General features: G+C 41.6%; 2 protein-coding genes across 7 annotated transcripts; one reads left to right on the top strand and one right to left on the bottom strand.

Annotated features, from left to right (window-relative positions):
* Positions 1–2,236: 2,236 nt before the first annotated feature.
* On the bottom strand, positions 2,237–16,872 carry tcn2 (transcobalamin II). The gene is made up of 10 exons (XM_046347236.1): positions 15,979–16,872; positions 15,661–15,728; positions 6,096–6,288; positions 5,675–5,844; positions 5,390–5,542; positions 5,065–5,234; positions 3,492–3,666; positions 3,204–3,384; positions 2,870–2,988; positions 2,237–2,681 (listed from the first exon to the last, which is right to left on the bottom strand). Exons 2-10 carry the CDS (start codon positions 15,716–15,718, stop codon positions 2,620–2,622), a joined length of 1,281 nt encoding a protein of 426 aa, XP_046203192.1. The 5' UTR covers positions 15,719–15,728; positions 15,979–16,872; the 3' UTR covers positions 2,237–2,619.
* Positions 16,100–19,790, top strand: LOC124034278 (coiled-coil domain-containing protein 117-like). Of its 6 annotated transcripts, none has more exons than XM_046347238.1 (6): positions 16,100–16,273; positions 17,049–17,197; positions 17,326–17,376; positions 17,491–17,766; positions 17,963–18,103; positions 19,175–19,790. In XM_046347238.1, the coding sequence occupies exons 2-6, from the start codon at positions 17,067–17,069 to the stop codon at positions 19,413–19,415; spliced, it is 840 nt and encodes a 279-aa protein (XP_046203194.1). In that variant the 5' UTR covers positions 16,100–16,273; positions 17,049–17,066; the 3' UTR covers positions 19,416–19,790. The 6 variants fall into 6 exon arrangements, with proteins under 6 accessions (XP_046203194.1, XP_046203198.1, XP_046203196.1 ...); XM_046347242.1 differs by having other exon boundaries at positions 17,014–17,197; XM_046347240.1 differs by having other exon boundaries at positions 16,956–17,197.
* The last annotated feature ends 3,612 nt before the right edge of the window (positions 19,791–23,402 follow it).

Raw genomic sequence — 23,402 nt, 5'->3', positions numbered from 1 at the left:
AATGGCACTGCACCAGATAGCAAGGGAGCTACTGCTTTCGACAAACAGACACCTTACATCCCTCAGAGCAATAGACCAGCCGGGGGTGGAGAATCATGCAGCAGACCTCTCCAGAGGAGGCCCTTTTACTTCAGACTGGAGATGATCGGGGTGCAATTCATAAGGGCCATCTCTGATCTGTTTGCATCGCAAGACTCAACCCACTGTCCTATGTGGTTCTCCATAAATGTTTCAGCAGGCCCACTCAGGGTTGATGGCCTATCACATAGATTGCCAAGTAGGCTGCTGTATGCATTTCCACCAATTCCTTTTCTCCTTCAGGTCTTGAGGAAAATCAGTCTTGAGAGCACATCAGTTCTACTTGTTGCTACATGTTGGCTACAGCTTCACTGGTTTTCAGACCTTATAGAGCTGAATACCCCCCAACCATGGGGACTCCCTCTTCGAGTAGATCTCCACAAGTGAGTGGCAAGCTTTAGCACGCCAAACCCAGCAAACTGACGTTGTTGGTGTGGCCCCTGTTGTTGGTGTGGCCCCTGAATGTGACCGCCTTGTAGCCGCAGGTCTATCCTCCTTGGTAATTGTTACAAATCAGACAGCTTGTCTGTCGCAATGTTGGTTATTAGGTTATTGCCTCTGAGCTCCTAGAGTGTGCGGCTCTCCTTTAATTTTTCAAGTGTTCTACTCCGCAAGCCAGCACCTCGCCTAAATAGGTGTGTGTTTCTTTCGCCTCTAGATTAATTGTTACAATTCGGGCAGCCATGGCATCCTCTACGCGCACCCTCTATTCCTACAAGTGGAATGTATTCAGGAAGTGGTTTGTCGACCATCGCCATCTTCCTGCCAAATATCTGTCATTTTGACTTTCCTCCCCAAGCTTTTATGGCTGCAGGGAAGTCCCCACCTACATGGAAAGTATATATGATCTCTGTGGATCATGATCACATTGCAGGTGCATCACCAGGGGCACACCATCTAATCGCAGGCTACAGCCCCCCAAGGCTCATTCAGTACCCTCATGTGAGTTAAATGTTGTCCTACGATCACTTGAGTCCACCATTTGAGCCCCTGTCTTCACCTGAGCTATGTGAGCTCTCAGTCATGACTGCCTTCCATAGAGAAGGCTATTGTTTCAGCCAAGCATTTGGGAGAATTACATGCACTTTCTACTCATCCTTCATGCCTCACTATAGCAGAAGATGGATTTAAGGCAGTGCTTTGGCAAATTCCAGCATTCTTAACTAAAGGCGCTTTCATTAGGTGAGCTATTAAAACATTTCTGCGTGCATATTGCATCTTTAAGGTTAAGCATAGGGTTTAGCAGTGTGGTTCAGTTAAGCGTTAAGGTTAGGGTTCAAATCTGATTTTAAGAAGATACATTGTAGAAATAGGCAGGGTTTATGTGGCTGCGGTGACGACCCTCATCTGACAATTGCTTGCCAACAGAGGATGTTTTGGGTCGTCACTAGTTACCACAGCCACATGTCACATGATTTGTAAACAGATGTATACTAACAGTGAAATGCTTAGTTATGGGCCTTTCCAAACAATGCAGATCAAAAAAAATGTTTTAATAACGTGAAAAAATAAATACACAATGAGTAACGATACCTTGGTTAACTTCCCTTCTAAAAATCTGATTTTAAACTTCATGCCTAACCTTAAAACCACATCTTTGTTTTGAGTAATTTTTACAATAAAGCCTATTTTTACATTGTGTCTGTGGTAACTAGTGATGTTTTGGACAGGCAGACCATACTGGTCGTTGGGCAGACAGTTGTTATTATACCTCACTTCAGGCAGACACCTCATTTAATATAATAATATATGCCATTTAGCAGACGCTTTTATCCAAAGCGACTTACAGTCATGTGTGCATACATTCTACGTATGGGTGGTCCCGGGGATCGAACCCACTACCCTGGCGTTACAAGCGCCATGCTCTACCAACTGAGCTACAGAAGGACCACATCATTTCCACTTGTCAAAACGCTTGTACAGCTAGCTCCTGCCACCTGCTGTCAGACACCTAATCCTGGATTACAAGCTATGTGTGAAAATCAGGGGTGATGTGAGGTAATTTGACTTTAATTTCATTCTGACCTCCACTTTATCAGAATGATTTACTAATTCAAATGGCTGGAGAGTAGGCTTAGCCTATTTCTTTTTTGGAAACAATGGCCACCCCAACCCTTAATGCTATACTGCTAAAATGAAGAAATAAAGCAGACAAATATAGCCAAAGGTTTATCTTGTTTATTCAAATGCAAAATGTTTAAACCATACATTAAAACAAACAAAAAAGTATGACATGTTAAGTATAAAAAAGGCAATTATATTCTGTATAAATGTTCATACATAATGTGTTTTTAATCCATAGAGGTAAAAGTAAAGAAAGTCATGAGTCTCTGCTAAAATTAACTATTCATATTCACTGGGGAAATGAATCAAGTCCATAAAAGTTGTTGCAAACCTTTGAGCTAAGATCTCTACAATTTTGTTACCCCAAAATATCCTAGTACATGACACTACAAATCACATTATTGAGCTGGATTGCTTTCACATCAGATAACTTGACATGACACCTTTTCAATCACTGTGCTTCAAGCATCTTGATTCTCAGTAGCTGGTGTTTTCGATGGTGACCTGTTGAGCCCTCTCAATCTTGAAGTCTTTGATACCTAATGAGAGAAACCAAATCATTGTTTGAATTCCTTCCTACTGTGACTAAATATCAATGTTTGGATGAATGCAATTAAGACATTAATTGTATTGTTGAGCAATAACTAGTAACGACATAGGAAAGTTGTGTATTTTGCATGTACATTTGTGTATGTGTTTCCTATGGCATATAACCCTCTGTTCTCACCATGGCTGAGAGTGTTGCCGTCTGACGAGAGGCGCCAGTATCTACGGTCGGTCTGTCGAGCCCGTTCCCCATTCACCACGCTCAGGAAGGGTCCCCACAGGCTGGGCTCCTTCTCAAACCTGCAGTGTAGGCAGAGGACGGAGCAAGGAGGAGAATTCATCATGTTAAACTTGTGACATGACACTAAGCTATTCACCACTACACTGCGAAGTTCTACAACATTTTCTGAGTTGTAGCAATGTAAATAAGACAAATTAGCTCTCCAAAAAGTATCAATTTGGAACTTGATTAATATATCAACCAAAATAACTATAAAAGCGCCCCATTAACTCACGTGAAGCCAATGTTCTTCTTTTGAAGGAGTTCAAGGGCATAAACCAACGAGGTGCCCGTTGGCACATCAACAGAATAGACATCAGGAGCCCCATGTGATTTGACCACCTCCAACTTCAGGGCTACTTTGGTATTGCTCTGTAACACCCTCACTGGCTTCCTGGCCTCCAGGACCAGGCTGTCTGTAGAGGAAACCCCAACCAAGCAGAGGCAGTAAGTAAGAGTGAGGAGGATCACACCTCAAAAACAGATTGACCACTGTTGGGTTTGATGATAACGCAGCACTTGCCATCCTCATTGCGGCACTGCTTGCCCTTGACTTGCAGATAGGTCTTTTGCTGGAGGGCAGGCAGAGTTTGGGACATGGCCATGGGGTTGAGATATGTTCCTTTCCTCACATCTGACCTCATGGCTTCCATTGAGGTAGAACACTCCTGCACCTGACTGCCCATAGCCAGCAGGGCCTGGGACACAGGGACACACCATGTTATTCCCATGGGAAATGCTTATATTGCTCCAATCAGAAATGTATGTAAACGCTGCACAGGTTAATATACAGAGCCTTAGAAAAGTATTCAGATCCCTTGACTTTTTCCAAATTGAGTTACGTTAGTCTTATTCTGAAATGGATTAAATAAAAAATCCTCAGCAATCTACACACAATACCCCATAATGACAAAGCAAAAAAACAAGTTTAGACATTTTAGCAAATTAAAAGAGGTACCTTATTTACATAAGTATTCAGACCCTTTGCTATGAGACTCGAAATTGAGCTCAGGTGCATCCTGTTTCAGCAACTTCATTGGAGTCCACCTGTGACCACCAAGACTCTTCCTAGAGCTGGCCGCCCGACCAAATTGAGCAATTGGGGGAAAAGGGCCTTGGTCAGGGAGGTGACCAAGAACCCGAGTTCTAGTGTTCCTCTGTGGAGATGGGAGAACCTTCCAGAAGTACAACCATATCTCCACCAATCAAGTCTTCATGGTAGAGTGGCCAGGCAGATGCCTCTCCTCAGTAAAAGGCAGGACAGCCCACTTGGAGATTGCCAAAAGGCACCTAAAGACTCAGACCATGAGAAACAAGATTCTCTGTTCTGATGAAACCAAGATTGAACTCTTTGGCCTGAATGCCAATCGTCACATCTGGAAGAAACCTGGCACCATCCCTACGGTGAAGCATGGTGGTGGCAGCATCATTCTGTGGGAACGTTTTTCAGCGGCAGGGACTGGGAAACTAGTCAGGATCAAAGCAAAGATGAACAGAGCAAAGTACAGAGAGATCCTTGATGAAAACCTGCTCCAGAGCCCCCAGGACCTCAGACTGGGGCAAAGGTTCACCTTCCAACAGGACAACGACCCTAAGCCCACAGCCAAGACAACACAGGAGTGTCTTCAGTGCAAATCTCTGAATGTCCCTTGAGTGGCCCAGCCAGAGCATGGACTTAACCTGATCAAACATCTCTGGAGAGACATGAAAATAGCTGTGCAGCAACGCTCCCCATCCAACCTGACAGAGCTTGAAAGGATCTGCAGAGAAAATGAGTGAAACTCCCCAAATACAACTTCCCAAGCTTGTAGCGTCATACCCTAGAAGGTGCTTCAACAAAGTATTAAGTAAAGGGTCTGAATACTTATGTAAATGTGATATTTTTTTGTTATTATAAATTAGCAAAAATGGTCTTAACCTGGTTTTGCTTTGTCTTTATATGGTATTGTATGTAGATTCATGAGGGGGAAAAAATGATTTAATACATTTTAGAATAAGGCTGTAATGTAACAAAACGTGGAAAAACTCAAGGGGTCTGAATACTTTCCAAAGGCACTGTTGGCCTAGAGGGGGGGGGGGGGTGACCCAGTCCTTACCTGCACTGCCAGGCCTGTGCTGAACTCATTGCCCATGTGACCATCAGCCCGCCGGGAGTCCAGTAGCTTCTGCTTGATGACGCCCAGGGCCTTGTCAAGAGTCGCATCCTGCACCTGAGTGTCAGACTCCTTCAGGCACTGTAGGGCCATTCCAGCCATGGCAAACGTGTCTAAAGCAAGACAGAGGGGATGAAGCAGGGGTTTAGCATGAAATCACCCATAGAGAATATGGTTGGAGGGAGCCAGTGTGAGGAAATACATTTTAACTATAGGAAAGCAGAATCAGAGTTTGGAGATGCTCCTGGTTTTCCTTGGTCACACTTACCGATGCAATCGGAGTCTCCATGTTTGATATGTCCATGGTCTACAGCCCCGATGAGCTTCTTGCTGACGTGAGAGTTGACTCTAACTCCACTCACACAGAGTGCCAGCACGCCTAGAGAGTACTGGTAGTAATTTGTCAGAGGACGGTGACTGACTGCAGGAGAGAAAGACAAACAAATACATATCAGATATAATAATTCAATAGTAACAGCGACTGAGAACAAATAAAGTATATAGAGCATTAAGAAAGATGGTAAGGGTCAGGCGGAGGAATGAGGAGGCTTACAGGTGATGTGCTCTTTCTCTAGTGCCATCTGTCTCTTGAGATGAGTCAGCAGGGTCTCGCTCCTCTGGTTGACGGTGAAGGTCAGGGTGTTGAGATCATAGCAGGAGGCCTTCAGGGCCAGAGTGTAAAGGGCCAGGAGACCCACCACTGGCTGGCTATTAGCCAGAGAGCTGAGAGCAGAGGATATAGGGTAAGGGGAAGATACAGGAGAGTTGTGATGGGAAAACAAACTTCAATATAATCTCAAACGTATCAATTGTAAATACAGAACCAGAAACTGGATACAAATGCACTGCAGGTAGTTTTGAAGTGATTGACTACATAAAAGGACATTTGCACAACTAGGTCATTATCAAGCATGAAATACACAATGACATCTAGAAATGTGCAATAAAAGGGCTTTATAAATATGACCTTTTACCTCTCAATGTCATTGTGTAAATCTGTTTTAAGTGCATTCAGGTGATCACTCTCCTTGCCAAGGTTGTGGTGAGTAGACAGACGCAGGGACAGGTGCACACTCGGATTAGGGGATGTTTCCTGGTCCTCCAGAGAACGCAGCAGCTTCTTATTGAGTGAGAGGAGCAGCTCACTATGTTCCGATCCTACAGGATCTGGACACATAATATGGGTTGAAGCAACAACAGTAGTACATTATAACAAAAGTACAAGATGAATAACTTGCACAAGGATAACTTCCAATGTTACCAAAGATATGTTCAGAGATGTGACTAATAAACCTACAGTAAGATTACAAAAGCCCAGCTGTGTGCTAACTGAGACGATATAAATATAGTATCCTCAGACTCTAATCTAGGTCAAAGCATTGCACAACCAGTGTTTCCTGTGCTGGATCAGCAATCATATGAAAAAGCAAAGACATCAGCAACGTAGTAACCACATTAATTTTCACAAGGCAGCCAATGTTTCCTTAAGCATGACTTCTCCAATCAGTGTTTTCTGTGTTTCAGCAATCATACACTAAGAAAAGCAAAGACATCAGCAACTTAATAACCAAATGAATTTCACAAGGCGGCCAATTTGCGTCGTTAAGCATGACTTCTCCCAATGTCACCTTGACGTAACTGACTCATACTAGGACAAAGTACATGCTTCTCATAGTCAGTCTACCCTGGTCACTGTGTTCCTAGTGCCAGTGGGGTTTCCCAGGAGCTAACAATAGTATCGTGGTAGACTGATGTACTGGTAAGAATGCCTTAGCAACATGAAATCAATTATGTGCATAAAATTACAGAACTTTAACAGATCAGAGGTGGCACGACACAAGTGAGATTATTTTCGTCACAGATTTGTTCAACAAGAGGGGCTGTGCATTATCTATTCAGACACATCAAACAATTCATTGCAAAATCATTGAAAAGTCCTGCAGTGGATGAAGTGGATCAACGTTTACCAACTCTTAGCCCCGACATTCCTATGCTGTCCCTTGGACAACAGTCAAGTACATTTACAGTCTGTCGCGACTGTTGAATGAAATTCCATTTGCATTTACCCTGCCGATTGTCCGTGGGGTTGCTTCTTATAATAGGATAAAAGGATATCCAAATAATATCCAAAGGAACATTAATAAACAGACTTTCCAAACATGGGCCTGCTGCAGGTGCCTGGCATAATATAACTTCCACTCTGCTTCACATCATTTTACTACATGTAAAAATGAATAGAATTTACACTTTATTTTATAAAATGTTTAAAATGGCTAAATAATTGAACAGTATACCAGGAGTAATTGCTACTGTGATTCCTGAAATTATACTTTTGTTACATTGTTTGCTAGTTCAGCTGGTTAGCTCAGTCTTATTTACCACCAAACGCTGCTAACCCTAGCTAGCTGGCAAACCACTTAATATAAACTTGTTTTCTCAATGTATGAATTACTAGTTAAGTTAGAAATGTTATGAATACAACTCTCATTTGCTGTCAACATCAGGATATGATTTGAGAGCACTAGTTAGCTCCAAAAGTGGTTATAGCTTTGACTGCATGCTGACAGTGAATTCAGAGCCGTTCAGTGGCCAGCTACACTACTGGATTCTTCATGGGTCGCGCTGACAAAAACAAATATCTCACTGGTAAGAAGAACGTCCTTAAAAAAAACATTACTGTGTAGTTTCCTATGTATTATATCTTACATTAGCCCAGAAAATCATATGCCTCATGATTAACGACTCATTGTGTAATCATAACAACATACAGGAACTCGAGTCTTTTTGTTCACCGGACCTAGAATTCCTTACAATCAAATGCCAACCGCATTATCTCTCTTCGATTATAGTCACAACCGTGTTTATTCCCCCCCAAGCAGATACCTAGACCGCCCTGAAAGAACTTCACTGGATTCTATGTAAACTGGAAACAATATATCCTGAGGCTTCATTTATTGTAGCTGGGGATTTTAACAAAGCTAATTTGAAAACAAGGCTACCTAAATTCTGCCATGCATACAAGGCCCTCCCCCACCCTCCCTTCGGCAAATCTGACCATGACATCTTTTTGCTCCCCTCATATAGGCAGAAACTAAAACAGGAAGCGCACGTACTTCGGTATATGCAACGCTGGTCTGACCAATCGGATTCCACGCTTCAAGATTGCTTCGATCATGTGGACTGGAATATGTTCCGCTTCAGACAATAAAATTCACAGTAACATCCACAGACGATGCAATCACCATCACACTGCCCTATCCCATCTGGACAAGAGGAATACCTATGTAAGAAGGCTGTTCATTGACTACAGCTCAGCATTCAACACCAAGGCACCCTCCAAACTCATCATTAAGCTTGAGACCATGGGTCTTGACCCCACCCTGTGCAACTGGGTCCTAGACTTTGACTGGCTGCCCCCAGGTGGTGAAGGTAGGATACAACATCTCCACCCGGCTGATCCTCAATACCAGGGCCCCACAAGGGTGCATTCTCAGCCCTCTCCTGTACTCCCTGTTCACCCATGACTGCATGGCCATGCACGCCTCCAACTCAATCATCAAGTTTGCAGACGACACTACAGCGGTAGACTTGATTACCAACAACGACGAAACAGCCTACAGGGAGGAGGTGAGGGCCCTCGGAGTGTGGTGCCAGTAAAATAACCTCTCACTCAATGTCAACAAAACAAAGGAGATGAGCAGAGGGAGCACCCCCTCATCCACATCGACAGGACAGTAGTGGAGAAGGTGGAAAGTTAAGTTCCTCAGCATACACGTCACAGACATACAAATGGTCCACCCACACAGCATGGTTAAGAAGGTGCAATAGCGCCAATTTGGCTTTATCACCGCCTGGTAAGGGAACTGCAACGCCCTCAATCACAAGGATCTCCAGAGGGTAGTGCGGTCTGCACAACACATCACCAGGGGCAAACTACCTGCCCTCCAGGACACCTACAGCACCCGATATCACAGGAAGGCCAAAAATATAATCAAAGGACAACAACCACCCGAGCCGCTGCCTGTTCACCCCGCTATCATCCAGAAGGCGAAGTCAGTACAGGTGCATCAAAGCTGTGCCCGAGAGACTGAAAAACCGCTTCTATCTGAAGGCCATCAGACTGTTAAATAGCCATCACTAACACAGAGAGGCTGCTGCCAACAGACTCAAATCACTGGCCACTTTAATAAATTGATTTAATAAAAGGTATCACTAGTCTCTTTAAATAATATAGCTTTAATAATGTTTACATATCCTACATTACTCATCTCGTGTATATACTGTATTGTGTATAAACAAGCATTTAGCTACACTCGCATTAACATCTGCTAACCATGTGTACGTGACAAATAAAATTGATTCATTTTATACCATCTATTGCATTTTGCCTATGCCGCACAGCCATCGCGCATCCATATTTATATGTACAGTTGAAGTCATTAAAACTCCACAAATTTCTTGTTAACAAACTATAGTTTTGACAAGTTGGTTAGGACATCTACTTTGTGCATGACACAAGTCATTCTTCTGACCCAATTCCAGTGGGTCAGAAGTTTACATACACTAAGTTGACTGTGCCTTTTAAACAGCTTGGAAAATTCCAGAAAATGATGTCATGGCTTTAGAAGATTCTGATAGGCTAATTGACATAATTTGAGTCAATTGGAGGTGTATCTGTGGATGTATTTCAAAGCCTACCTTCAAACTCAGTGCCTCTTTGCTTGACATCATGTGAACATCAAAACAAATCAGCCAAGACCTCAGACAAAAAAACATTGTAAACCTCCACAGGTCTGGTTCATCCTTGGGAGCAATTTCCAAACGCCTGAAGGTACCACATTCACCTGTACAAACAATAGTATAAACACCACGGGACCACAAAGCCATCATACCGCTCAGGAAGGAGACGTGTTCGGTCTCCTAGAGATTAACGTACTTTGGTGTGAAAAGTGCAAATTAATCCCAGAACGACAGCAAAGGACCTTGTGAAGATGCTGGAGGAAACAGGTACAGAAGTATCTATATCCACAGTAAAACGAGTCCTATATCGACATAACCTGAACGGCCGCTCAGCAAGGTAGAAGGAGGTGTCTCGAATGGTTGAGGGACAGCTATTGGGGAACTGTGGGGGGGGGGGATCTTGGAGGTTTCGGGTTCACGTTTTTTGGCCTGGTGGTAGATTGGTCATCCACATTCAGAGCGACACACAGAAGCATCCAGGATCAATGCCCTGCTCAAGGGCATGTTGACCGATCTACCACCAGGCCAAAAAACATCTTGTCTAAGTTTTCTATTGAAATTCATTGTGGAATTTCTATCTTTTGCGATATGAATACTGAGTATGTCTACTTCACCATCAGCCCATTTCTATCCTTCTTAATGAGTTTGAGCCAATCAGTTGTGTTGTGACAAGGTACCGGGGTATACAGAAGATAGCCCTATTTGGTAAAAGACCAAGTCCATATTATGGCAAGAACAGCTCAAATAAGCAATACGGAACATTTCAAGAACTTTGAAAGTTTCTTCAAGTGCAGTGGCAAAAACCATCAAGCGCTATGAAACTGGCTCTCATGAGGATCGCCACAGCAATGGAAGACTCAGAGTTACCTCTGCTGCAGAGGCTAACTTCATTAGAGTTACCCGCCTCAGAAATTGCATCCCAAATAAATGCTTCAGAGTTCAAGTAACAGACACATCTCAACATCAACTGTTCAGAGGAGACTGTGTGAATCAGGCCTTCATGGTCAAATTGCTGCACAGAAATCACTACTAAAAGGACACCAATAGGAGGCTTGCTTAGGCCAAGAAACATTAGCAATGGACATTAGACCAGTGAAATTTGTCCTTTGGTCTGGAGTCCAAATTTGAGATTTTTGGTTCCAACCGCTGTGTCTTTGTGAGACTCTGTGGGTGAACGGATGATCTCCACATGTGTATTTCCCACCGTAAAGCATGAAGGTGGTGTTATGCTGTGGGGGTGCTTTGCTGGTGACACTGTCTGATTTATTTAGAACAAAGCACACCATCTGGTTTGGGCTTAGTGGGACTATCATTTGTTTTTCACAGGACAATTACCCAACACACCTCCAGGCTGTATAACCAAGGAGAGTCATGGAGTGCTGCATCAGATGACCTGGCCTCTACAATCCACTGACCTTAACCAAATTGAGATGAATTGGACTGCAGAGTGAAGGAAAAGCAGCCAACAAGTGCTCAACACTTGTGGGAACTCCTTCAAGACTGTTGGAAAAGCATTCCAGGTGAAGCTGGTTGAGAGAATGCAGAGTGTGCAAAGCTGTCATCAAGTCAAAGGGTGGCTATTTGAAGAAACTCATATATTTTGATTTGTTTAACACTTTTGGTTACTACATGATTCCATGTGTTATTTCATAGTTTGTCTTCACTATTATTCTACAATGTAGAAAATAGTACAAATAAAGAAACACACTTGTATGTGTAGGTGTTCTAAAACGTTTAACCAGTAGTGCGTGTATATAAATAAATAGTGTGGCCGATGCCACCCCTCAATCTCTGATTCTCCTCTGGGTGCAATATTAACTGTGCCTAGAGGCTATTTAGTGTGCTTTAAATCAAATTATTTAAAAGCATAGCTTACGAAGTGCATACTCAGAAGCACAGAGCAAAGTTATATTTCTAAGAGAGCTGCTGGTATGGTGTAAATGAAACTAGGCTGAATTACCCAGAGCCCTGCCATGCTCTGCTTTTGCTGATCAAAAACATTCAGTGCTGCTTAATCAATGGCCGTGCTGTGTAATCAATGGCCGTGCTGTGTAATCAATGGCCGTGCTGTGTAATCAATGGCCATGCTGTGTAGGGCTACAGTGGCAATTCAGGAGGAGAGTCAAAGGTTTCTTCAGTAAATCTTTTTTATTTTTTATTAGGCCTAGTCCAAAAATTGCACCTTTGCGCAGACCAGCCCTAGCTTATGGTCTGTTTAGTTTGAGAAGGAAAGTGCAAAGATGAGGAGGTCCGGAGGTCAACATTGATAGCTTGCTACTACTATACTGAACAAAAACAAAATTTAAGTGCCACAAGCAACAATGAACAATTTTACTGAGTTACAGTTCATGTAAGGAAATCAGTTAATTGAAATAAATTCAATAGGGCCTAATCTATGGATTTCACATGACTGGGCAGGGGCCCAGCCATGGGTGGGCCTGGGAGGGCTTATGCCCACCCACTAGGGAGTCAGGCCCACCAACTGGGGAGTCAGGCCCATCCAATCATACATTTTCCCGCACAAAAGGGCTTGATTACAAACAAATACTCCTCGGTTTCATCAGCTGTCCGGGTGGCTGGTCTCAGACAACCCCGCAGGTGAAGAAGCTGGATGTGGGGGTCCTGGGCTGGCGTGGTCTGCAGTTGTGGGGCCGGTTGGACATACTGCCAAATTCTCTAAATTGACGTTGGAGGTGGCTTATCGTAGATAAATTACCATTAAATTCTCTGGCAACAGCTCTGGTGTACATTCCTGCTGTCAGCAAGCCAATTGCACACTCCCTCAACTTCAGACATCTGTGACATTGTGTTGTGTGACAAAACTGCACATTTTAGAGTGACCTTTTATTGTACCGGCACAAGGTGCACCTGTAACGATCATGCTGTTTAATCAGTTTATTTATATTCCACACCTGTCAGATGGATTGATTATCTTGGCAAAGGAGAAATGCTCACTAACAGGGATGTAAACACATTTGTGCACAACATGAGAGAATAAGCATTAATTTATTTCTGTGCACATGGAAAATGTCTGGGATCTTTTGTGAAACATGAGACCAACACTTTACATTTATATTTTTGTTCAGTATATTATTGATTTGATTAAAGTCCATATGTTTCTTGCCCATAATATATTTATCAGAGTTAATGATTCGAGTAACTTAAACTGTGGTCCTGAAGCTTCAAGCAGCACAATCAGAAATGGATTGCTCATGAAAGTAGGCATAGTTCATTTAAACTGTCTTGATTTTAATTAAGCTTTACTAACAACAAGAGGGCTTTGTGTTGGAGCTTATTTATTCCTATTTAAGAAATAAGAGGTAGGCTTACCTGTTTGACAGATGTAAATTAGGCTATAGGCAGCTATATCCATAGATGTGTGGGTCAATTCCTTCCACCCACCCTTTAAATAGCCTACCTCCGTGTCAGTGAAGGGCTTTTAAGTTAAAACCAAGACTCAAATTGAAGGGGTATGAGAGGGTACGCCATCCTCTTTATTTAAAGCACCTGCCTACCCCTTGTTAGCTTAAGATGTTGAATAAGAAAATGATTCCAATTATATAACGTGATCTATAACAACGCTTTGGTCTGCGATGCTTTATACTAAAAACAAGCTGTAAAATACCCGGGAAAGACATGACTCCGATTGGTTGGGTTAAGCCACAAAAGAAGAATAGCCAGCAGTTAAAGCTTGCATTTTTCTGTGTCGGTAGGCCTACTCTTTCTAGGGTGGAAAGGTAGACGCAACTTTTGAAAGAACCATGCTCAGATTCCTAATTACGTCTCAGATTTAATTATTTGCAAACAGGGACAATTTTATTGCAAACACACACTGATTTGGCATTGGAGAAATATAACACGAACACATGGGCCATGCTCTGTCCATTCTTAGCCTGTAATTCCAGTCAATTGTATGATATTAAAATATTCCGCTAATATATACAATTACGTAGAATTGCGTGAAATGTTTTAAATAGATTTTCTCGGACCTGTAAATACGATAGATGCATGCAATGCTTTTACTATAAAGGAGATATTTTGACCCACAACTATCTGACTACCAAAATTCCTGCGTTACCATGTAATGCTTACAGGACGAAGAACAGTTTCTAAAACTGCATGTCAAAGGCTTTTGTCCGCCCAAGAAGTGAGGGTAAACGGTAGGCATATTCTCATTATTTTGGGTATAGGGGAGGGTCACTTGTCCCCCCCCCCCCCAAAGCGTTCAGAGAGGGTTTAGCTGAAGGGAGGGACATAATTTTCCTTTCAGAGGTTCGATTTTCTCCATGTAACCCTCATAAATAAAGTGTACTCCCTAACATACACTATTTAGTATATCAGATTTACGTACAGAATAATACGAAAGGCTTTGAGTCCACGTTGCAACGGAATATAGCTCAGACTACATCGATTCAATACTTGGGTGTTTGATGTACTTTAAAAAACAAACACCTACCTACCGGGTTGTCCTCTGAAATTGCGTGCCTTTGCTGAAATACAATTTTGTCTTCAAATAAATATTACTGAAATACCACCACCGACTGTTTTCTTGTTGAGATTTAACTGCCATGTGCCAAAAAATAAACATTTTGTATTCACGCTGCCCTTGCCTTTGAATGAGGACTCAACTCTTTTGCCAGTTCACCTTACCCATTTTGTGAAATGAGTCCTCTTGCATTCACATTGTTATGTTTAGAAAATAACCAATATCGGTTTCCAACATTCACTCAATGCACAAAGTGCAGGACAAGCTATTCAATCAGAATGTGTTATGGACAGCTAGATACACCTACTTAAGCTAATAGATTGCATTCAATTAAAATATGGAGATAAAATAATTGTAATCAGAAGACATTATAAACATGTACATGTTTATAGTTAACAGAATAAATAGCAATACAATAACTGCAGAATAAATAATGCTGTAATTGAAAATTGTACACCCAAGGTATGCTACTGCCCCTTTAAAGCGAAGTACATATTTTGTACCCAATGTTGTGATTCTGTCCAAATGTCTTCACACACTATTCAAACCCCATAATCAAACAGTTTATGAAGCAGTCTATAGATCACATATTGCAAACAAAAAAAATGAACTAAACTCCTCAATTAGGCATTTCTGGGAGTCCTTGACTATCGCTGATCAATATCCAAATAACAGCACACATTTCTTCCCGTGAACCTGCAGGATATTCTTTCTTGTGGCACCAACGTGAGGGTTTATGGCAAGAGAAGCGGTAAGCAGTAGGCTAGTGTGTGGTGCGTGAAATGACAAACGAACCTGCGGAGAGTTGCGTTCACATTGTCCTAAAAACGGAACAGGACCGATGAATTCAAGCGAACCGAACTCAGCCCACCCACGAGATGGTCTCAGTTCGGTTCGCTTAATTAAGTGGCTCTTTTGAAGTGTCAGTTCCTTTTGAGTGTTTGCACTGCACACACAACAAATGTCTGAAAGGGACCAAGTGTGAAAACACCATTAGAGCAACAATCGGTGTTTGGATTTGAGTAACGTTTTATGAAAAAGTATGGGTTTCAACAAACAAAGGCATGCAACTACAGAGGATAAACATAGGTGGACGTTTCATAAATGATTTCTTTATATTGACCTTGAGCAAAATCGATGTAATCTGAGCTACCGCAAAGCCTGCATCGGCTCCACTGGTGAAGTTCATCAGAAACTTCCTTCACCATGGAGTGGAGTTTAGTCCGCTAGCGAAGACAGAGACTGGTGAACATTTGCTTTCCCTTGGCAATCAGGTGTTGTAATATTGTGTTTCTGGAATAAATTATAGTTACCACAGGGGTCGCTTGCAACCAGTGCCAACAGTCCACTCGCAATGTACAGGGCATACATTTTGACCAACCTTAGAGAGGAAAATAAAATAAAGTTAATCAATAGATGTTCATGTACAGTAGCCATGTATAGTGAAAATAAGTTTCCAACCCAACTTTCGCTGAGTAAACTCAACCCCGTCCATAAAGCTTTATGAACAGAGTTGCGTTTACTCGGCTGTCCATCCCTACCCTAATTGTTGTTGATAGGCAATATATTAACTAATCCTAAAATGGCACACATTATTCATCTTCTTAATGATCCAAATTTATGTCACTTACCTATAGAGCGACCTTGTCGTGAAGACAAGAGGAGACCGCTTTCAACTTGATTTTATGTCGACATCGCTTTCATGATCGTGTCAAGTGACCTGTTGTCTCAGAAGCGCATGCTCAATCTTTTCTAGAACGTCGACGACTTTTTTTTTGCTCGATTAGATTCTTCATCAGCAGTTGCGCATTGTTTTGGTGGTTCTTAGCACCTCACTTCACTGCATTCATTCAATTTATTCTCAGAAAAGCTGAAAATGTGACAGCGAAAATAAAGAGGTAGATAAAGGCAGTTAAAGTTATACAGGTATGTTTGTTAGCTAAATACGTTCAAACGTTCGAAGTTCAAGCGTTCAAACTGCAACATGGGTTCACAAGCAACAACAATAACAGGCAGGGGGCGGGTACGCTTATTGCTAACTGGCTAGCTACCTAAGTTAGTTAGTTAGCTTGCTAGCCATACATACACACGTAGCCCAAGACAAATATATTGTAGAAGTGCAAGGCAAGCCATTATTTACTGATTATTACGGGCTACCTTTATGTCATGTTAAAGACTGCATTTATTCCTTGCAATTTAAGTTTGATAGGCAGCTAGTCAGCTGAATCCGCTAGCTTGCTAACGTTGGTAGTAATTTTAGCAAGCTTGCTAACTAGCTACCAAATATTATACAGAACTAACCCTGTGGCTGTCTACGTTATGTAAACTAGTTAAATGCCATGACCTGATAACTTTATAACTTTACCCCAACGCTAGACTAGAAGAGTGACAATTTACAAGATTCTGCGTTAGTAGCTACCTGAGTCGACATTAGCTACAGTACAGTAACTAACTGTAATATTTGTTATGATGGATTGGTGACCAAAATAACAGCTATGCCTGCTGTACCAAAACATCTTACTTAGCTATATCCAACTGTTCATTACTGACAGCTACACACGTGCCTAAAATTGTTCATTTCTATAATAATCTATTTCTGTTTTCTAAGTTGGCCTTCTAGAACTCAATGTATCGTCCTTGTTTATGTCTGCTCATCTACCATTGAGGCGTTTGTTCAACCCTTCCACCTCAAATAAACCAGGAGCATCATCCCTGCCCCATGAGCAGCGAGCTGGGCTTTCTGCCTGCCATGTACCTATTCCCTGGCTTAATCAATGTCCCTGAAATGGGGATCAATATTGGTCCTGCAAATACCCATCAACACCTGCCGGGAGTGTCGCCCCCAAGCACGTGAGTAGAGTCTACTGATGGGAGCGCTGCACAATACACACAGATGTAACAACCATGTGCTTTGCAGGAGATTTGCAAGACTCAGACTTGCTAGCATGTTGTCATTACATTTATTGTTATTTCTTCAGGAGTTGGGAGAGAAGATGCATGAGAAAGCACAGGAGGAGAACAGATGATGAGTGAGTTAAGAATAGGAAAAATCTATAAAATGAACAGCAGTGTTTATTCTGCAGCACATGTTAGTTTCAAAGGACAAATGATTTACTCCAAATCAATATGTGTTTGTTCTCCAGAGGATGCAGTGCCAAAAAGAGGAGGCTGATGGGAGATGCAGGATGCGATCCTTTGGATGACCTCAGCCATAATGTGTGTCAGATCTGGCCACCAGGCAACAATGGCCCCCCTCTACCTGAATCAGCCAGCCAAGCACCTCCCCAGCACTGCCTGGGGACTCAGAACCTGGGGCTGCCCATATCCGGGTCTCCCTCCCACCTGGTCTGTCCAGAAGCAGAAGGCTCCTGCATCGAGGTGGAGTCTGCTCATAGAAGACTGCAGGAGATTGAGGAAAGGTTAGCTATGAGAGACCTTATGAGGGCAATGTGGGAGATTCCAGTTTCTGTTACTGTCCATAACTCATCATAATTGCAATGTGCATTGGTACTGACTAACTTGTATTAGCATTACCACCATTTGTTTTGTCTTCACCATGCACTATACACTCTGCATACACACTGTCATACAGTGAAGTTAATATTTTTCTGTCAGGATCAGTCTGGAGGATGATGATGATGACCTGGATGTGGAGCCAGCACCCAGGCGGCCAGTGCTGGTGATGTCTGACAGTCTGAGGGAGGGGCTTCAGCGTGGCATCAGTGACATTCTCCCCCACACTGTGGCCCAGTCTGTGTAAGTACTCCTCTCCTTCTGATCCCGCACCTCAGGGGAACATTTAACTCAAGTACCTACCTACCTGGAAGGTTTGATGGTAATACATACCCACCTTAAGGAAGGGGGTTATTATTTTCTATAGGCTATTACAACAGTTAAATATGCAATTTAGGCCCTTGAAAATAACAATTAAGTGTTTGAAAAAGTCCTCAAGTCCTTTTAATTTGACTTGCCATTGTCTGTATGAACCCTTTATAGGCTATTTGCTCAGCCTGTAAATTAAAGATACAATCACCAGCTATTGAAATTATGCACGTATCATTTGTTTTCCTGTCTGTTCTTGACCTGGGACAGTATTTTTCTCATCCATGCCAGTAGCTTTCAGTTGGCACTGACAAATCATAATTATTTGCATCAATCCAGTGGCCTTTTGCTTTGAAAACTCCATCACAAGTGTGCTACAGAAACACCACTAGCAAACACAACTGTCTGGCTGGTGTGAACCTGAATTTAACAAAATGTCCCGTTTTGTTGTTTTTCTATTTAAAAAAATGAAATCACAGTCCTTCTCCCCACTTTCTTTTTTTGTTGCTATGGTATCGTTTTGGTATCAAGTATTGTTTTTTCAAATTATGCTCTCGAGGATTTGGCAGAAAAGATTTCACCAGAAAAGAACACGTGGCACTTTAAAATTTGCAGTAAATATACTGATCACATTGTTACAATAATCTATTTTCTTTGCTGTTACACTAAATCTATCCAAATCAATGTAAGCACTCATGGGTATGGTCATTTAAAAGATGGCTAGTCATTATTAGCCTGGTTCTGTATGGAATGCAGGCACATAATAATTGTAAAAAATTGGTGTGAACAAATGATGTGCTGTTACCACCAACTGAAAAAGTTGATAGCATCAGTGCCAACAGTGGGAAAAGTTAGCGTAGAACCTTAACCCGTCTGTCATGGTAGCCAGTAGTGAATAAACGTTAGAATTTAGGGAGGTGTCCACTATTTGTTTCTCTTTTTCAGTCCCGTTGTCTCACCTGTTTCTCTCCTGTTCCCTCACCTGTTTCTCTCCTGTTCCTGTAGGAGCCACTCCTGTATGGAGCTGGTAGTATGGCGCCTCCCAGAGGATGCGCTGGCTCGAAAGCTGAAAGACTCCCTGCAGAGGAAGCAGCAGACTACCAGCAGGCAGCCGCCGACCCCCAGTGCCCCTACCACTCAGATTCCCCTCACCCCCACATACCCCTCAGGGGAGACATACTCCCCTCTGTACTGCAGCCCAGGGGCCGGGGCCCACAGCTCTGGAGAGGAGGACATGGAGCTGTAGGGCTTTTGAGACCCAGCATCAGGAATGCCCAGAGTAGCTACAGGTCTCAGCCTTGGTTCACTTGGTTGGACCCTCAGAGAAGCCATGGAGAGACAAAAAAAACTGCATAGACAGATCCAAAACTTCACAGTGATATGAACATCTGCTTTGGCCAAAAGAGGGCAAGTACCCACTTTCTTTGTGTTACAGTCAGATAATACTGGATGTAAATAGCAACTGCCTCTAAAAAAACAACTTCTAATTTAGAAAACAGCCCTATGTGTCATCAATATGAGTCAGAAACATGTATTCTACTGTCAGAATTGACTACAAAGTGTAAATAAACTCAGTCTCATCAAAAATAGACTTGTGGTCGTGACTGCATCACAACGTAAATGAATGTTGGGTTTGTTGTCATTTTCTTCTTCTTACCCAGAGTGGGAAGAACTCATGGATACAATTTTTATGTCTGCGTGCAGTTTGGAGATGATGGAAGTTAGCATGTCGTTAACTTTTTTTCTGGAAGTCTCCAGGTCAGAGTATGTGAGCGGAGCTTGAGTGGACTGAGGAGCTGACCGTGCCCATTTGACTGGAGCATGGAGCTAGATTCCCAAAGGCTGGAGCGTCAGCCTTCTCGCTCCAATAGCGCTCACTTCACGAGCTCAGGACATGCCTGCCCAGCATGCATTTGTATTCTACTTGTGTGCTGCTATATACCATTGCTTTAGCTACTGTCATGGAGTTCACTAAATCATTTCATAAAGAAACTGATAAAACAAGCAGGTGCAAAATCAAGGTGACTTACAAAGATGAGGAGCAGGAAAGGGAGTGCAGTGATGTAGTGTCCTCAACTAAAGAATCATTGTGGAATCTGAAAAGACACGTATCCCAAAAGCATGATGGTGTACTTACTATGTGCACATGCTAACAGAAAGGAACAAGGTGGGTAGCTGGCAAAGTATGTCATTGCAGAAAAGTATTTATAAACAAAAAATATCGCATGAGCCTGAAGCCACAAACTGGCCAATCTCTTGTTTCTAAAAATGAATTCCAAGGCACTGAGTCAAATAAGGCATTATTATTTAATTTGTATTTCATTCTAAGTAAGTCACAGCCAATATGCATAATTTAATGGCTATAATGATTTAATACAATGAAATACTGAGCGCTTTACGTCCCTACCAGCCTAGTGTTGCACTCGCAAATGCTTCACAATGTATTTCTTTGTAGGCTATAGCCTTGAAATAATAATAAATAACATAGGAGTGCCAGAGCGACTGCACACCTCAGCTCACATATTCTGCTCCAGGTAGTACAGTAGCCAGCTCCTCACAACAGCAGGGAAATAGACCTTCTAACTACTCTAAAGTTGGGTGATGTTGGTCATTTTCAGTGCCTTCAGAAATTATTCACACCCCTTTACTTTTTCCACATTTTATTGTGATATAGCCTGAATTGAAAATGGATTCAATTGAGATTTTGTATCACTGGCCTACACATAATAGCCTACCCATCATGTCAAAGTGGAATTATATATATATATATATATTTTTTTTAAACTTTGACAAATTATTACAAAAATTCAAAGCTGAGTCAATAAGTATTCCACCGCTTGGTTATGGATAGCCTAAATAAATTCAAGAGTAAAATGTCACAATAAGTTGCATGGACTCTGTAATCATAGTGTTTACACCATTTTTGAATGACTACGTAATTTCTGTACCCCACTCATAGAATTATCTGTAAGGTAATGAAGGTCCCAAAGATTCTAATGAAGGGCACCTATTGGTAGATTGGTAAACAATTAAAAAGCAGACATTGAATATCCCTTTGATCATGGTGAAGTTATTCATTACACTTTGGATGGTGTATCAAAACACCCAGTCACCAAAAAGATACAGGGGTCCTTCCTAACTCAGGTTCCGGATAGGAAGGAAACCGCTCAGGGATTTCACCGTGAGGCCAATGGTGATTTTAAAACAGTTTAATGGCTGTGATAGGAGAAAACTGAGGATGGATCAACAGCATTGTAGTTACTCCACAATACTAACCTAAATGACAGAGTGAAAAGAAGGAAGCCTGTACAGAATACAAATATTCCAACATGTGCATCCTGTTTGCAATAAAGTAAAACTGCAACAAAACAAATGTGTCAAAGAAATGAACATTATATCCTGAATACAAAGTGTTATGTTTGGGGCAAATCCTCTTTAGGTTGTTCCTCTTACCACTCTTTTCAAGCATGGTGGTGGCTGCATCATGTTATGGGAATGCTTGTCATCGGCAAGGACTAGTGATTTTTTTTAGGATAAAAGAAACGGAATAGAGCATAGGCAAAATTCTAGAGGAAAACTTGGTTCAATCTACTTTCTAACAGACACTGGGAGACAAATTCACCTTTCAGCAGGATAATAACCTAAAACACAAGGCCAAATATACACAAGTTGCTTACCAAGACGACCTTGAATATTCCTGAGTGGCCTAGTTACAGTTTGGACTTAAATCAGTTAATAATTTTAAAAGAATAATATGCAAATATTGCACACATACCCAGATGTACAATGCTCTTAGAGAATTAATTTGCAAACATTTTGAAAAACATGTTTTCACTTTGTCATTATGGGGTATTGTGTGTAGATGGGTGACGAACTGTTGAAGGATTTTTAACAATAATGACTAAATAATGTATACATTTGGTGAAGAGTTATAACTTACAGATTTATATGCTGTCTGTGGAAGAATATGTTGGTACATAGGCCAAGAGGAAGGGTCAACAGACAACTCGTGATCACAGTGAAACAACAGGAAATATGTCTGGTCCCCAACCAGGGAGGGGAGAAACCGTTGGGGGTGCAGTAGATTGTGTAACATATGGTAACATAAGATAAGCAATGTGTATGTGTTGGAATGGAATTGAAAAGCAGCTTTGTCATTGTCTTAGAGGAGGAGGGACATTTATGACGAAATGAGAGGTATATAAACCAATGTACATTAAATGATGGGTAGAGCTCTTGGGAATAAACGCTATTGATTAATATTGAGACTGATCGTTGTCTATTTTCTGCAAATAAGAACCTTACAAATTCTTAGAAACGGACAAAGTGTTTTGCTTTGTTATAATTAAATTGGTTAATGAACATAATGGAATTTAATTCCTCTAACAGGAACACAAATCAATTTAAATTTCTGCTGTAACACAACAAAATGTGGAATGTCAAGAGTTATGAATACTTTCTGAAGGCACTGTATAGTCTTATAAAGCTATAAATGGTCATCAATATTTTACAAATGAATGAGGCTAGCATGAAAGTAGATAAAGAACTTCATTGCCAAAATCCTGAACTATCCCTTAAATTAAATGTATTTACTGATAATTAAACAATATTCTATCCATTTCCTCATTCTGTCCCGTTGTCGCACAAAGATGTATAGAGATAACGTTGTATCTGTCCCATTATGTCGTCTGAGTGTACGGGCAGCGCCATTGAGACAGATACAACGTTGTGATCTCTATGCGACAATGGGACAGAATGAGGAAGCGAACCTCGTTTCTTATGATTATCAGTCAAATTCATAAATTCATAAAAATATTGATTAAATGTTGTAAAGCTATAAATTACCAAACACCCAGCTCTGGAGTAGCTAGGTCTATTTCCCTGCATTTGAGAGGATCTGGCTACTGTACCTGCAGTCTTAAAGCAATTGTGCTAAGCTAACGATATACTAACTTTAATGAACTCCAAACTGCATGCAGAGACTTAAAAATGGTATCCATGAGTTCATCAAACTCTGGGTAACTAGAAAAAGGACCTAAATCTTGCAGTACCCCTTTGTCTACTATGATCCGGGAAAATATGTAATTGGAAAAATTACAGCAAGGACCACAAAGCCACAGTAATTTTATGAAGGCACCTTTTAAAGGGATCGTTTGTGATTTTGGCAATGAAGATCTTTATCTACTTCAGATTAACTCGTGGATACCATTTCTATGTCTGCGTCCAGTATGAA

Source organism: Oncorhynchus gorbuscha, linkage group LG04, assembly GCF_021184085.1.
Source record: "Oncorhynchus gorbuscha isolate QuinsamMale2020 ecotype Even-year linkage group LG04, OgorEven_v1.0, whole genome shotgun sequence".
NCBI classification, from domain to species: Eukaryota; Metazoa; Chordata; class Actinopteri; order Salmoniformes; family Salmonidae; genus Oncorhynchus; species Oncorhynchus gorbuscha.
The sequence above is the reverse complement of the archived record's forward strand: the minus strand, read 5'-3'. Positions and strand labels throughout refer to the sequence as shown.

Bases quoted from the DNA above. Each gene is read 5' to 3' on its own strand.
- tcn2 (XM_046347236.1), bottom strand. From the start codon at position 15,718: ATGTATGCCCTGTACATTGCGAGTGGACTGTTGGCACTGGTTGCAAGC. The intron at 5,845-6,095 runs GTAAAAGGTCAT...CTCTGCTCTCAG, and splicing joins TTACACAATGACATTGAGAG to CTCTCTGGCTAATAGCCAGC. The intron at 2,989-3,203 runs GTGAGTTAATGG...CCTACACTGCAG, and splicing joins AAGAAGAACATTGGCTTCAC to GTTTGAGAAGGAGCCCAGCC.
- LOC124034278 (XM_046347238.1), top strand. From the start codon at position 17,067: ATGAGCAGCGAGCTGGGCTTTCTGCCTGCCATGTACCTATTCCCTGGC. The intron at 17,198-17,325 runs GTGAGTAGAGTC...TTATTTCTTCAG, and splicing joins GGAGTGTCGCCCCCAAGCAC to GAGTTGGGAGAGAAGATGCA. The intron at 17,767-17,962 runs GTTAGCTATGAG...TTTTTCTGTCAG, and splicing joins CTGCAGGAGATTGAGGAAAG to GATCAGTCTGGAGGATGATG.